General features: G+C 37.2%; 1 protein-coding gene across 10 annotated transcripts in view; it reads right to left on the bottom strand.

Moving 5' to 3' along the window:
• Positions 1-14,868, bottom strand: part of LOC127434722 (arf-GAP with SH3 domain, ANK repeat and PH domain-containing protein 1-like) — a 102,469-nt gene extending 87,601 nt beyond the window's left edge. For 2 of the 10 annotated variants that reach the window (XM_051687654.1, XM_051687655.1), the window contains exons 1-3: positions 14,761-14,868; positions 14,210-14,280; positions 11,303-11,429 (exon numbers count right to left, since the gene is read on the bottom strand). In XM_051687654.1, the coding sequence (XP_051543614.1) occupies positions 11,303-11,429; positions 14,210-14,265 (183 nt within the window). In that variant the 5' untranslated portion in view covers positions 14,266-14,280; positions 14,761-14,868. Of the gene's footprint in view, positions 1-11,302; positions 11,955-14,209; positions 14,281-14,760 lie in introns of those variants that run through there. The other 8 variants (XM_051687649.1, XM_051687650.1, XM_051687656.1 and 5 more) reach the window with 5 other exon arrangements.
• Positions 14,869-15,216: the final 348 nt, after the last annotated feature.

Genomic DNA, 15,216 nt, shown 5'->3' with positions numbered 1-15,216 from the left:
ATATAGGGCCCTAACATTTAACTTAAGTTTAAAAGACTCATTTAAGTTTCTACGGCTGGTAATTTTTAATACTTATGGTAATTTTTTATTTCTAATAAACAGTTAAAGTAGTGAGAAGGGGGAATTACTATGGAGAGAACGTTTAAATTGGATTTGGACATGTTGCAGGCCAGATTCAAACCTGTATCAGGAGCATGTATGCAAACCACTATGCCATGGCTCTTTTTAAAGGAATCTTTTGGGTTCAATCTAAATTAAGCTCAAATCGACAGCATTTGTGGCATGATCACCATAAAAAAAGAATTCCCTCCTTTTATTTAAAAAAGGCAAAATCAAGGTTACGGTCAGGCACTTGCAATGCATGAAGGAGGCCAATTTCTTGGGTTTTAAGGGAGAAATGTAAAGCTTATCATTTTATAAAAGCACTTACATTAATCCTTAAAGTTGTTTAAATCGCTGTTTTTACAGTTGTTTTATTCCTCCGCCATATTGGGTGTTCTAATTGCTCCATTTTATTTTAATTCAAGTGTTCCGTCTCGGGCTAAATAGTCTCTGTGTACACTGATGTCTACAAATGTACTGCAGGCTTATCTTAATGAGGTGTGTAATTGTACATCATCATAATCTGTCACAATGTCTGCCAAACTAATCGACTGAAATGTTAAGTCAAGAGAGCATGAATTTGAGTGAGCGATAAGTCTTATTATGCATGCAATGTGATTTCCATTCGCTGCTACCTGACTCTACTGACAATCCTTCATTCTGCATTAGCTACAGATGTGCTGTGTTGACATCTGCCAGCACTACAGAGTCTGCAACAGATGTCAATGGGTTAAACATTAGTTTGGACTGAAAATAAACCACAACATTTTTTTTTCACTCTTCTTTCCACTCATGCTGACAGGAGAAATCAGGCCATGTTTAGATTTCAGGAAACAAGAGAGAAAACATCTTGTGCGCAAGAAGGTAAGGATAGAACTTCAGCTCAACAGGGGCACGGCATGAGATGTTCTCACTGGCTGCAGAGTCTTGCGTCCAATTTAGAGCAATGGTTAAACAACAGAACAACAGGAAACATAGCAAACAGCTCATGCAATTCCCTAATCCAACTGCTGTCTTTTGTTGTGACCTTTAGACACCTGATGGAAAGAGACAAAGATGGTGTGAGGCAGAGAGACCTCCAATGCAGGACTGTCTGTGTCAATTAGTGTCCAGCCACCCCCCTCCCCCTTGTGTAGTAAACGGCGTGCAACCCATCTCTGTGTGTATACGTGTGTGCATTTGAATTCAACTGATATAGGCCTAGTTTATTGCGACTGATATGAAACAGATTATTTTTGTTCAAGTGTCTGATAACCGCATATATGATTTGCGACATTTTGCAGTAAACCCTTTGATGTTTTATTTATATATCTCGTTTACAAGTTATTACTAACAGTAATTCATTAACAGTAATTAAACAACTGACAAATGCATACTAAAAATACACCAAACCAAGACAAAAGAGGACAATGCCAATACTTGCATTTATTAAGTGTAATAAATAAAATTATATTTAAACAGCGCACAAAAATGCACATTTTATTTGGAGTCCTCCATGTGTGTTTTGCGGTATTAACGTTAATGATTAATCAATTATTAATTGTTCATATTCACGACGATCGATCATGAAAATGTCTGAAAATTGACATCCCTATTTCAAAGTCCTTTTGAGATTGAAATGTCATGTGGTGTAACCTTCAAGATACAGTAAAAAATAATAATAATTATCTGTCTCATTAATAGCTGAAATATTTGAAAAAGGAAATGTTGGGGGCCTGGGTAGCTCAGCGAGTATTGACACCGACTACCACCCCTGGAGTCGCGAGTTCGTAAGCAACCAAATTGGCCCGGTTGCTAGGGAGGGTAGAGTCACATGGGGTAACCTCCTCATGGTCGCTATAATGTGGTTCTCGCTATCGGTGGAGCACGTGGCGAGTTGTGCGTGGATGCCGTGGAGAATAGCGTGGGCCTCCACATGCGCTACGTCTCCGTGGTAACACGCTCAACAGGCCACGTGATAAGATGCGCGGATTGATGGACTCAGACTGAGATTCGTCCTCCGCAACCTGGATTGAGGCGAGTCACTATGCTACCACGAGGACTTAAGAGCGCATTGGGTATTGGGCTTTCCAAATTCGGGAGAAAAGAAAAAAAAAATGAAAAAGGAAATGTTGGCATGAGTAGCGCAGAATGATATTTTATTACTATTTCTTTAAAAAATTAAGCAGTGAAATCATTTAATTTTAAAATATGTTTCATATTTTCAAACAAAAAACAAACAGAGGACTTCTGGTCATTTGGTGCAACCCTAAGAAAACTTCTTGATATTCATTAATTAATAAAAAATAAAAATAAACTTTTTCACCTTGAAAAACATGTTTTTTTTATTTATTTTTGTATGATTAAGATACATACACTCATACATGTTGCATACATGTATTCAAGGTGCAAGGAAATTACCGGTACTTTAACTTTTATTTTTTGTCGAAAATTCTATAAATGTTTTTCAAAATTTTGCGAAACCAGCATAGAGGCAAAAAATAATAATAATATAATAATTCTACGAACTTGACAATTTAAAGTAGGCTAGAATTTCTAAAGGTTTCTTATTTGTATTACCACAGACAATCTTATTTCTTAATGACCCTTCAGCTAAATAATTTTATTAATGCTACAATAACTAAATCATTAGAGTACAACATTAAAAACAGGAGTTATAAATATTTTGCTGCTATTAATATTAATATTATGTATGCCAGCTTGTCACATATTTATTTATTATTGTTTAGGGCTACATCTATCCGCTAAGCAAAAAATGCTAAACATTTCTCAGTTGAGTAAGAATGGCTGTACAAAACTGAGTAATAATGCAAAAAATAACTTAACTTTACTTGAACAATGTTGTTTCCTGTTGACCACACAGCCACTGCCATAGTGCACAGCCACCAAAATGTATTGTCAGACCCAAAATTAAAGAACTGATAGCAGATTAAGCAGAAGTGTATACATCTGTAAAAACGTTTGAGTCAAACCTATTATAAAAGTTTATCTCTAGTAGGGATGTGCATGAGTAGTCGAATACTCGAGTATTTGTTCTGCAATAATTATTTGAAAAGTAAAAATACTATTCGAATTTCACAAAGTTTTGCTTTGCTGGCCATATATACAGTGAGATGCATGTTAATCCTGAACACACAAACTAAAACTCACAGTTATAACAGAATGCACTGGGTGGCGCTGTTGAGTGTGGACACAAGTTGATCACATTTGATGAGCAAACCGTTCTGTCAGTACGTTTAGATGGACACCAAAAAAGCGGGTTATTGTGAGAATGTGGTTTACGGTGAGAAAGTGGGTTCCTGTTTAAATGTACTGGATAAGTGGTGTACACTTTACTCCCATATATGTGCAGCTCGTCAGATAGCAGCGTCCCCGTAGCAACCTAATCCCCGTGACGCTTCTGTAAACAAACATGGCATCCGAGAAAGACTTTGCTAGCGGAGGGACATTCCATCAATTAAACTGGTGTGTCTAAATGAGTATAGTTTACTCAGCATGTGGATATGCTTGTTTTTCTCAACAAAAACATGATACACAATATAAACATAACTATTATATGTCAAGTGTTTATAGTCGTCCTGTATGTTTTTTTAATGGTGACGCAACCTTTATGACTAAAAAAATTATTTTACAACGTCTCATTAATTACATTCATTTAAATAATAGAATATTCTAATTTTCATTTTTTATGAGCTTAAATATTTGAATACCAAATTATTGATGAGTGCCCATCCCTAATCTCTAGTGTGTACCCCATAAAACAAGGCCACGGAGACTAACGTAAATGTGTTAGTCTTTCAACTGTAAGTCTTTCTGCACTGGCTGACAGAAATCATTAGGGCAGGGTTCCCCACTTAGGGAACCCTGCTGCTATTATTATTATTATTATTATTATTATTATTATTAAAAGAATTATGCAAAAACATTCTGATTTTTTTATTAGTTATTTTTCTCAGTATTAGTAGCCTGTTTTATTTATTAAAACAATTAGGAACATTTTGTTTGTACACAGATACAAAAAACAACAACTATGTCAACTGAAAAAAAATTTTTTACAGGGGTGAAATTGTTTAACATTTTTAATTTTTACGCATTCTGTGTGTATAGACCTTTCATCTGAAGTTTGTCTCGCAAAATCGTCATGGATTTGGTATGATCAGGGCTTTAGCGCGGGCCAAACATTTGTCTCTCGCGGGCCAGATGGGACCCGTGGGCCACTTATTGAGGAACCCTGCATTAGGGACTTTGATAAAATGTTACACGACTGCTAAGCTGTTTTCACACTAGTGCATCGCTGGCCATGTAAAATTAAACTGGATGAGGAGCTGCCAGACCTTGCTTACATCCTTCCCCACACCCTCTCTCTTTTCTCGCACACAATTTCTCTCAAATTCTTTTAGGCGTACATAGTGCAGCTAAATATGGTTGTCACTCCTTTTCTGAGTGTTTAGCCCAGTTCCATTCACAAAGAGTTTGGTCATTTATGGGAGTTAGAACTGCATTCTACAAGCAAATTCACTTCTGAAAAACTGAGGTAGTGAGAAAGAAATAATTAAATTTGTGTAGTGTGTACAGAACTGAACACAATTAGAAGCATGAGACTGCGAGAGCAAGCTGTTTAAAAGCAGCTGCTTAAAGGCTGAAACATTCCCTACACGGAACACGCAAGTACATGAATGTAGACACTGGCTATACAAGCCCAATTTTGTGCCTAGTTGCATTCCAAAACGTGTCAGACTACGGCTGCACGATTATGACAAAAATCATAATTGTTGATTAATGCCCTTGATATTGTAATAATGATTATTAATGTAGATTAAGATTAAATTACTAATGTCACAAAGTAGGCAACCGTACGGTTCTTCACAGCAGCAGATTTCAATGGTTGATATGAGCCGTGTTCCAGTTTCTTTTAAGCATCTTTTAACCATAAAATATTGTATAATAATGTGTGCTAATGTTAGGCCAATAAAAGGTTATTATAAATAGATATCTATGGTATAAAAGAAATATATGTAGTGACGATGTAGGTTCTTTCTGAACTACTGACAAAACTAGTTTTAACATGTGATCCACGAAAAATGCCATTCATGCCATATTTTTATGTAGGCTATACATCCAAAATAAGATGAGAACAGTTAAGATTAATAAAATGTATTCCTGTTTAATACAGATGAACTTCACATTAACCTACTTCTTAACATGACAAAACTAAACAGTTATTAAATCGACATAAATCGAGCAATGCAACAAACTCTCCCATTACAATGACTGCTGTCACTTTATACAGTTTGAGCCCTGCAGTTCAGCAAGAGCTCACTGAAGCTCCAAACAGAGTTCTGTACTCTGAAGCTGTCTCAGAAGCACAATAAATCAATTATTAAATTTTTCGAGTTGCAGTGTTTTTACCATCTACAATGCAAGCGAGCGGCACAACATGCAATGAATACAAAATAATTGTAAAGTGTTTTTCGCTTTTGTTCTACAGCTTCTTTTTGAGTAGAAGTGATGTTTTCAGTGATGTTTTTTCAACATTAACTTTCATGTGCCATTGCGAACAGAGGTGAAACAAAGAATCTGGGCACCAGACTGTTTAAAACTTGCACATTAGAATGTCAATACTGATAGGACTCAGGACTAATTAAGCACTTCTAATTGGCCAACTGCCATTTCATTGCTCCGTGGACATGTCTGGGATTGGTTACAATACTGAACCTCTGCAAAAACACATCATAAATAGAAACCATTGACACAAATGGAGCAGACTTAAATTGAATGCTGCCATCGTCCGCTTTCACAATTACATATTCGTGGCAGCCGTAAACGTGATTCGTTTTTTCGATTAATTGTGCAGCTAGTCAGACTGCAATTTGTAACACAATGCAAGTAGCCATTCCATTCTCAACATTGCCACAAGGGGCGCTATAGTGGACATTAGTGTGAACTGTCTGTTTCTATGGTAAATTTTCTCTTTCAAGACAACTACTGTCATGGCGAAACAACAGCTTCGAAAGAATCTTGCTGAGTGAGTAAAGTCAATATATTTATAGCAACTAGAGCCCAACCGATATGGGATTGAGACCGATACCGATTTTAGAGTTGGGAAATTCACTGATTACCGATATGGTGGCCGATATAGCTCATTTTTCTTTCAACGGTGGATAGCCAGACTTTTTAACATTACATTTTGTAAATGCAACAACTGGAATTGTTCGGTTGAAGGGGGTACCAAACTGTGAATCCTGAATAAAACAGTTTGGTGAATACAAGTTTACACAGCTTCCACTCAGCTGACAAGCAATGAAAGTAGCTATGTGGTTAGCTAGTTAGCTATAAGCTCGTTATTACGTAGAGTAAAAGATGGACATTGTTTATTTAATTTCTAGCATTGCATCTCACCAACTAGGTAACAACATAGCGTGAAATCAACACTCAACAGACACAATCCACCACCGCACCGTTGTCTGTTGAGCTGCAAAAAGGTGCTCTGATTTTTACCTTTCAATCTGCTACATTACTGACTACACTGACAATCTATAGCTGGCTAACAGCAAACAGTCAAGAGTGACGTGACTGTCAGGGACAGGGTTAACGTTATATTAGTTATACTGAAAAGGAAAAGAAGACACTGCTTAACACTGCACCGCTTAACTCCGCCCTGACTGCAGAGCCACCGTCAGCTCAAAGTCAGCTCTGTAAACAGTGGAGTCGGAGCGCGCTCTGCTGGACAAACTACGTTATGACACCAATTCAAGCATTGTTTTCTGCATTATATGTTATGAAAAAAAGTGTTCATATCTGCGTATATCGGTAAACATATACGGCAATACCGATACATCGGTTGGGCACTAATAGCAACTCACTTGAATAATAAAAAATCCAGTTTAATGGCATCGCCCCTTTGAGTACTGAGGTTTGTCAATGCCACAATAACATAAGAGCGCACGTTATGTATGTTCAACAGCTGGACTGTGTGCTGGCAATGCGTTGGCCAAGCGCTCGTATCTGTGTACGCGTACTTGCAAAAAGTATGATTCTGGCCTAATAGTGCCTAATACATCTTTGGTCTGTAATATAACTTTGGCCAAAAGAAGCCAACACCAAATTGGTCATACTGTTGGCATCTTAGCTTCTTGTTAACAGCTGCGAGATGCCAAAACGTTGCTATGGTTATTGCTATTTCAATCATCACAATTTCAGTAGTGATTCCTATATTCCATACACACGGAACAAAAATATATGGGATTCACAACCATTTTTAAATGCAGTTGTCACTTCCCAGTTTAGTCTGAATGAGAATATGTTCGACAAGTACAGCCAATTACCTTTATGTCTACCAATCTCTAACAGTCTCTGTCTGCTCTGGCTCTGGGTTGAGCTGCACAGTATAGGCCTAGCTCATTGCCATGAGGGCTATGTTACGTAATAGAGCGAAGCACATCAGACCAAGCTGGAAGCTTTCAGAATAACATCCCTCCCTCCCTGCCTTGTCCCCAACCTCTCTGTGTCTGTAACATCAGCATACTACACAGAGCACACCATATCAACACACTGCCATTGCAGATTCCAAAAGCGGTGCAGGACTTGACACATAATTGCTTCCATGAATGCAAATATGTTGATGTATATGAGATAAACAATGTTCGACAATGACGTTAATAGAGGGAAATTAATTTGAAGGAATAGTTCACATAAACGTGAAAATTCTGTTATTATTTAGGCCACATCCACACTAATTGCTACATTTATCCCTCTCATCCACACTGAAATGCTGTTTACCTCCACCAAAAACAGTCTTTCAAAAATGCTCTCTAGTACTAGACTACAAATTTTGGAAAATGATGATGTTTGGAAACTAAAAACTGAGTTTTCAAATGCAAAATGGATAAGTGTGGATGTGAATATTCACAATGGACAAGGATATCAGTTTAGTGCCAAGTGTCAACCTCACATTCACAAAGTATAAATTGCAGCATTAATTGGATAATTTACCCAAAAATGAAAATTCTCTCATTATCTCTCACCCTCATGACATCCCAGGTGTGTATGACTTTCTTTCTTCACCAGAACACATATGAAGAAAAACAGAAAAATATCTTGGATTAGTAGGTCCTTAAAATGCAAGTGAATGAAGATTTCTCTTCTAAAGCTCTAAAAATCACAGACAGTCAGCATAAACGTCATCGATACGACTCCAGCGGTCTTCTAAAGCAATACGATCACTTTTGGTGTGAAAAAATAAGTACTTTTAACTATAATCCAACATGAGGGTGAGGGTGGATTCCAAGTGGTCTCTCGTGTGACGGATTCACGTTGCCATGATACAGACGTAATCTCACATTCTCCACTTGGTTGAGACATCCAGCATAAGCACACAAATGCACCTCTGTGAGTAAAGAAACAGATAAATACAGATCTAAATCAAAATCAACCAAGCAACTGTACAGCGTTCCTCCTTCTCACTTGTAAACAGCGCTGCTCTTCTGGCTGTGACGCACGTGCTTCAGTTCTCGCGTGTTTCAAATGCCAATGCGATTACATCACGCGCATGTACCGCTGCACACCCAAAGAATGATTTACAGTTAAAAAAGTACTTAAATATTTATCTTTTCACACCAAAAGCGATCGTGTCGCTGTAAAAGACATTAATTTAACGGCTGGTGTCGTATGGATGATGTTTAAGATGACTGTCTGTGATTTTTGGAGCTTCAAAAGAAAAATCTCCATTCACTTGCATTTTAAGGTACTATTGAGCTAAGATATTTTTCTATTTTTCTTCAAATGTGTTCTGGTGAAGAACGAAAGTCATACACACCTGGGATATCATGAGAGTGAATGAATAATGAGAGAATTTATATTTTTGGGTGATCCCTTTATAAAGAGGCCGCTCGGCAATTAATTTTGCTGGTTTCACATGCGCTCAATGTCCGCCCCTGCCTTCTTCACCCGTGGAATTTTACCATGCAATTGTAATGTGAATGGAGATTCTTCTTGAAATGTGAATCCATCTTGAATGGGGAAAGACTGAAATCTCCAAAACAGGTCAAGATTATGATTAAATAACATTTTAAATTAGCAGTAAAATCTGACAACAACGCATCATCAGCTCAGAATCAGTACATACTAAAAAACACTATTTTTCAGGTTGGTCCAGCTAAGGCTCATGCGAGTTCTTGAGTTAACTGCCAGGCAATGTCTGTATCTAAAAGTTGATTGGCTTTGTTACCTCTAAAACGATACTTCCTTTTCTACATCCGCCATACTGGGTTTTCAAATTTAGCCCATTCATTATTTTTTCTCCCATTAATTTTAATTCAAGTGGTCCATCTCTGGCTAAACAGCACTATTTTCCAAGCAAAGTGGCATTTATTGTGTCACATTAGATTTGACACAAATGACATTTGGTCACGAAACACATATGAACCAATGACATTTGATGTCACTGTGGTCCAACCTGTACCTTAGATCGCATAGGGTATTTGATTTTAGAGGTACATTGAAAGGGGTGATTTTCAGTGCATAATAACAGGGCTAAATTTCTAACCTTTCTCATACCAAGCACTCTTATGACTTCAAAACACTTAGAATATAGTAGAATATGGCGGAATGGACAAAGATTGACCTTTTGTGTTCTACAGAGAAAATAACAGCATGCTAGTTTTAAACATAAGCATTAGTGATTAAAGAAAGAACTTTCATTTTTGAGTGGACTATTCCTCTATGACAAACATTTGCTGACTACTGATCAGTAAAACATGACAGATTCGCTTTGACAGTATTTGGATTTTAGAGTAACATTCTGGCAATCCTACCAGAAGATGAGTTCACTTTCACACAATGTCATTGACTGTTTGGAGAAAAGTTTAAAACCATCTGTGATCTTTGGAATAAAAAACAGTTAAGCACTGAAATGTGGCCCAAATAACACAACTAACCAAACTGGTGGTTTGGTTCCATCTAGAATCTCCAATATCAACATCAAGGGCTTGGGATACATGTTGACACAATGGAAATCGCATCTTGACTTTGCATCTTGGACAACACTCGAGACCATTTGCATTTTCTAATACATGATCATATCAAAACATCTGACCCAAAGAAACCAAATAGTGTTCCTCATCTCTTTTGTTAACTTTCAAAAAAAAAACAAAAAAAACGACACTTGATCTTTTGGTTTTGGCAATGTGCATGATTTCTAATAAAGCATGCATTTTCAATCTACTAACCCAAATGTGGTGATGAAGGCCATCTCTACTTGCTTTAAAAAGGGAAGTGGAGTTTAAGCAAAGTGATATTTCAGCACTCTATGCTTAATTCATTGCAAGAACAGCTTCCTGTCTTATAAATATGAGCAGAAGTGTTACAATAGTGTGGTGCTCTATGCAAAAAACATGCCATACTAGCTGTATAAGTACTGACAGCCTACATTTATCCACCTTCTTCTTAAGTCCCACATAAATCAGGTTTTAGGTGTTGTATATTACCCAAACTGTGTCTTGAAGGCCTAGTTGACAGGCAGAAAATTGTACTGTGGCTATTGTGTAAATTTTACACATAGAAAATAAGTCTTGAGTCATACAAGGGTTGTGCAAGAACGTTACAAATTACAACAAACTTTTTTTTTTTATTAAAAATGTCACTCTTAAAAATATTTAATTCCTCTGGTTGTCTGTCTTTATGGTTAATGCTACAGAGCAGCTCTAGAACCCCCTTGCAAGAGCCTGTGCCAATTTGCATTTAAAAGTGGTGCATGCATAAATGCATGATGGAGTACAGTACTCAAAGCTGGCATGGTATTTCAGTGGCAGTATACCCAATGATTCATCAGTGGAATAAGAAGCCAGACCAGCTGGCTGAACAGATCCCCAGCTCACACTGCAGACTGTTGCTGCTAGCCTTTCAGATTTCAGATGAACTAAAGAGATGCAACAGAATGTACTAATGTAAAGAGAAGCAATTTACTAATTCAAAGAAGCTCTGTAAAGAAATACAATTTAACATTTTAAACAGATGTCATGCTCTATATTAACAGATACAGTACACTGTACTATTGCAAAGTACCAGAGTAAAGAGATACAGTGTACTGATGCAGCAACGTCCAGTGTTCTGATGCAAATACTAATGTAAACAGATTCAATAAACTACTGCAAAGTACCGATGTAAACCGATGCACAATAAGAAAAAGCAAGCAGTTTCTTACCTCCTCTAGGACGCTGACTGTATTCCTGCAGCTCTGCAGACGGGTGGTAAAACTGGATGTGGTGGGAGAGTTGTAATCCTCTGTTGTTTCCAACAGAAACTCCGACACCGATATTTGATCTGGCATCCTAAATCGTGATTTCGTCCAGAGAATAGATTAAAATGTGTGTTCAGCCGACCAAAAGCATTAAAAAGACAAAAACAAATCAACTTCCGAGGCCGGAGAGATGTTGAGCTAACGGTGCGCGATATGTTTGCTGCAGCAGCACGCGCAAAACAAACTAAAAGCACGCGCTAAACGATTCTGTCTCTAGAAAACTCAGCGACCTGTTATTTTTGGATTCAGTCGTTTCCTCGGGGGATGGTGCGCTGTTTAACAGCTCAACCCCTTGAGATGCGTGGACGTGAAGCTCAGAGTTTATTCGAGTTGTTTAGTCGCGATTCCAGCAGCACGCGCCGTGAAATGATGCCCACATAACGTTTGTCCGCGTGATATTTACGACCAGGAGTCTGCTAATGTCTTAACGAAAAATACAACCGTGCTTGGATGTTTGTGCGTGCATGCCTTCTACGCAACTGCTTGTCGAGCTCCTTGCACTCAGATCATGTGAAATGCGCAACGGTGTGACATCCGTGCAAATGCACACACGCGCGCGCCCACTCTGCTCTACATTCATCCGCCCACCCCTCTGCGCATGCCTCTACTCTCCACCAAACCCACTCACACTGGCACTGTGGACAGCCGGCCAGTGATTGGCATGTCTTTATGAAACGTTATACATTTTTCTGTCTAAATCTAAGAAAAATAAAAATAAATAAATAAATAAATAAAAGGAAAAGTAGTTCATAAAGTGGCTAAGTCATACATTTATTCACTTCTGAAAAATGGCAAGTTAGCTAAATTATGGTAATGGAGGTGCCCATTTAAAATACAAGTAGATTACTGTAAATGTGTGTGTGTTTGTGTAGTGTGTATTTAGTGTTATGACTGTTATTTATTATTTTTATTTTTTTTCTATTATCGTTATATTATTGAGATTATTATTGCTGTCAGTAGGTTTGGGAGGTGTAATCCGGTGTGACAGCAGTGTGACATGCTATACTTTAACTATTTTAAATATTACAATATAAAAATTTTACAATTCTTGTACAGTTGTTACACATACATTTTATTTGACATAAAACCTTGATGATAAATCATTTGTCAACTTCCAGGTGAGCTACTGGAGAGAGAGCACTACTGACAATCAGTGTTTAATGTTACAAGTGCGACTTCTACAGGTGAAATTGAGAAATGTAAAGCTAGTCGATTACTTGATATTTTTTACACTCATCCTAGAAAAGTTGGATAGTATTCATTACAACATTTTTGTTCTGTTACTTATTATATATGTTACTTATTAATGTTTATTACTTAATGACTTACTATTGGCATGCTAACTTATATATATGACATATATATATAGAGAGAGAGAGAGAGAGAAAGTATATATACTCTATACAGTATATAGAATATGTACACTGGCAGCCGAAGTTTGGAATAATGTACAGATTTTGCTTTTATGGAAAGAATTTGGTACTTTTATTCACCAAAGTGGCATTCAACTGATCACAATGTATAGTCAGGACATTAATAATGTGAAAAATGACTATTACAATTTGAAAAACAATTTCAGATCTTCTCAAACTACTTCAAAGTGTTCTCATCAAAAAATCCTCCACGTGCAGCAATGACAGCTTTGCAGATCCTTGTTATTCTAGCTGTCAGTTTGTCCAGATACTCAGGTGACATTTCACCCCACACTTCCTGTAGCACTTGCCATAGATGTGGCTGTATTGTCGGGCACTTCTCACGCACCTTACAGTCTAACTGATCCCACAAATGCTCAATGGAGTTAAGATCCATAACACCTTTTTTCAATTATATGTTGTCCAATGTCTGTGTTTCTTTGCCCACTCTAACCTTTTCTTTTTGTTTGTCTGTTTCAAAAGTGGCTTTTTCTTTGCAATTCTTCCCATAAGACCTGCACCCCTGAGTCTTCTCTTTACTGTTGTACATGAAACTGGTGTTGAGCGGGTAGAATTCAATGAAGCTGTCAGCTGAGGACATGTGAGGCATCTATTTCTCAAACTAGAGACTCTGATGTACTTATCCTCTTGTTTAGTTGTACATCTGGCCTTCCACATCTCTTTCTGTCCTTGTTAGAGCCAGTTGTCATTTGTCTTTGAAGACTGTAGTGTACACCTTTGGATGAACTCTTCAGTTTTTTGACAATTTCAAGCATTGTATAGCCTTCATTCCTCAAAACAATGATTGACTGATGAGTTTCTAGAGAAAGCTGTTTCTTTTTTGCCATGTTTGACCTAATATTGACCTTAAGACATGCCAGTCTATTGCATACTGTGGCAACTCAAAAACAAACACAAAGACAATGTTAAGCTTCATTTAACGAACCAAATAGCTTTCAGCTGTGTTTGATATAATGGCAAGTGATTTTCTAGAACCAAATTAGCAATTTAGCATGATTACTCAAGGTTAAGGTGTTGGAGTGATGGCTGCTGGAAATGGGGTCTGTCTAGATTTGATCAAAAATGACTTTTCAAATAGTGATGGTGCTGTTTTTTACATCAGTAATGTCCTGACTATACTTTGTGATCAGCTGAATGCCACTTTGGTGAATTAATGTACCAATTTCCTTCTGAAACAGCAAAATCTGTACAGTATTCCAAAATTTTGGCCGCAAGTGTATATATATATATATAACTTTTCATTGTTTTATAAATGATTATTATTATTATTATTATTAATAATAATAATAATAATTATTATTATTACTTTATATTTGTCAGTGCATTGGATTTGCATACATCTGATGCATCTCAAAAAGCAATTTTCAAAAATTCTTACCGGTTCCATATAGATTCCTTAGAGGAAAAGCTTAAGCGGGAAGATGACGATCTCATGACTTCAGCCTGTAGCTTTAATGAAATAAATGCAGATCACATGGGATGAGCTCTTTCCTTGATGAGATCTTTTTTTCTTGCTAACTTTTATCAGGCAATTTAGGATCAGCAGCAATACATCAGATATTCTTGACCTTTGTCTATCCTTATATTAGCCTATCGATTTCAAACAAAAACAAACAAATCACATGTAGACACTGTCAATGATATACAAAAGAAAATCATTAAATGTACTTTTCCATGATTTGTTTAAAGACATTTTTAAATTTAAGGAGCTACTGTACTTCATATTTCCATCATGTGTCAGAGCTTCAGTTAATCACTACTTTTAATATTAGAATCATAAACATCATAAACTTAAACATTTTCATACAAGAAGTAGCTCAAAGCGCTTTACAAAGAAGTGAAAAGTAAAATAAATATACAGTATATAGTAAAAATAGCAATGATAAATATGCCATAACTTTCCACATAACTACAGACTTGGTTACTCACCAAGATTAAAGCAACACACGCTTGAAGTAAATATATTCCAGTATTTGTTTCCCTGTGGTTTTCATATTAGCCTGAGTCTCTTTGCCATCCTCTCTTTGGTGAGTTTAATGGGTGTTGGGATACTATATGCCTGTGGGTCCCTTCCTTGCTCGGGGAGGAAGGGAGAAGTGACCATGTGTGCTGAAAAATAGCCTGTTACAATGGCTACAGGATCCACAACCTAACGGCTCAGGAACTACGGAAATCCAGGAGTCCCGGGACAGGAAATGTGAGATCTGTGTAAACATGTGCCTGCTGAAGTGGACTACCCTCACATACTTATTCTGCCACTCAGACAGAGTGATATACCACACAGACCCGGGTGGGGAACATGGGGTCATACTTGACAGGCGTTTGGATTACAAAACTGGTTATATTTATGTTGCTCTACCTAGTAGTGAATTTGAAATTTTACTT

This window comes from Myxocyprinus asiaticus, chromosome 44, assembly GCF_019703515.2.
Source record: "Myxocyprinus asiaticus isolate MX2 ecotype Aquarium Trade chromosome 44, UBuf_Myxa_2, whole genome shotgun sequence".
Taxonomy (NCBI): domain Eukaryota; kingdom Metazoa; phylum Chordata; class Actinopteri; order Cypriniformes; family Catostomidae; genus Myxocyprinus; species Myxocyprinus asiaticus.
The sequence above is the reverse complement of the archived record's forward strand: the minus strand, read 5'-3'. Positions and strand labels throughout refer to the sequence as shown.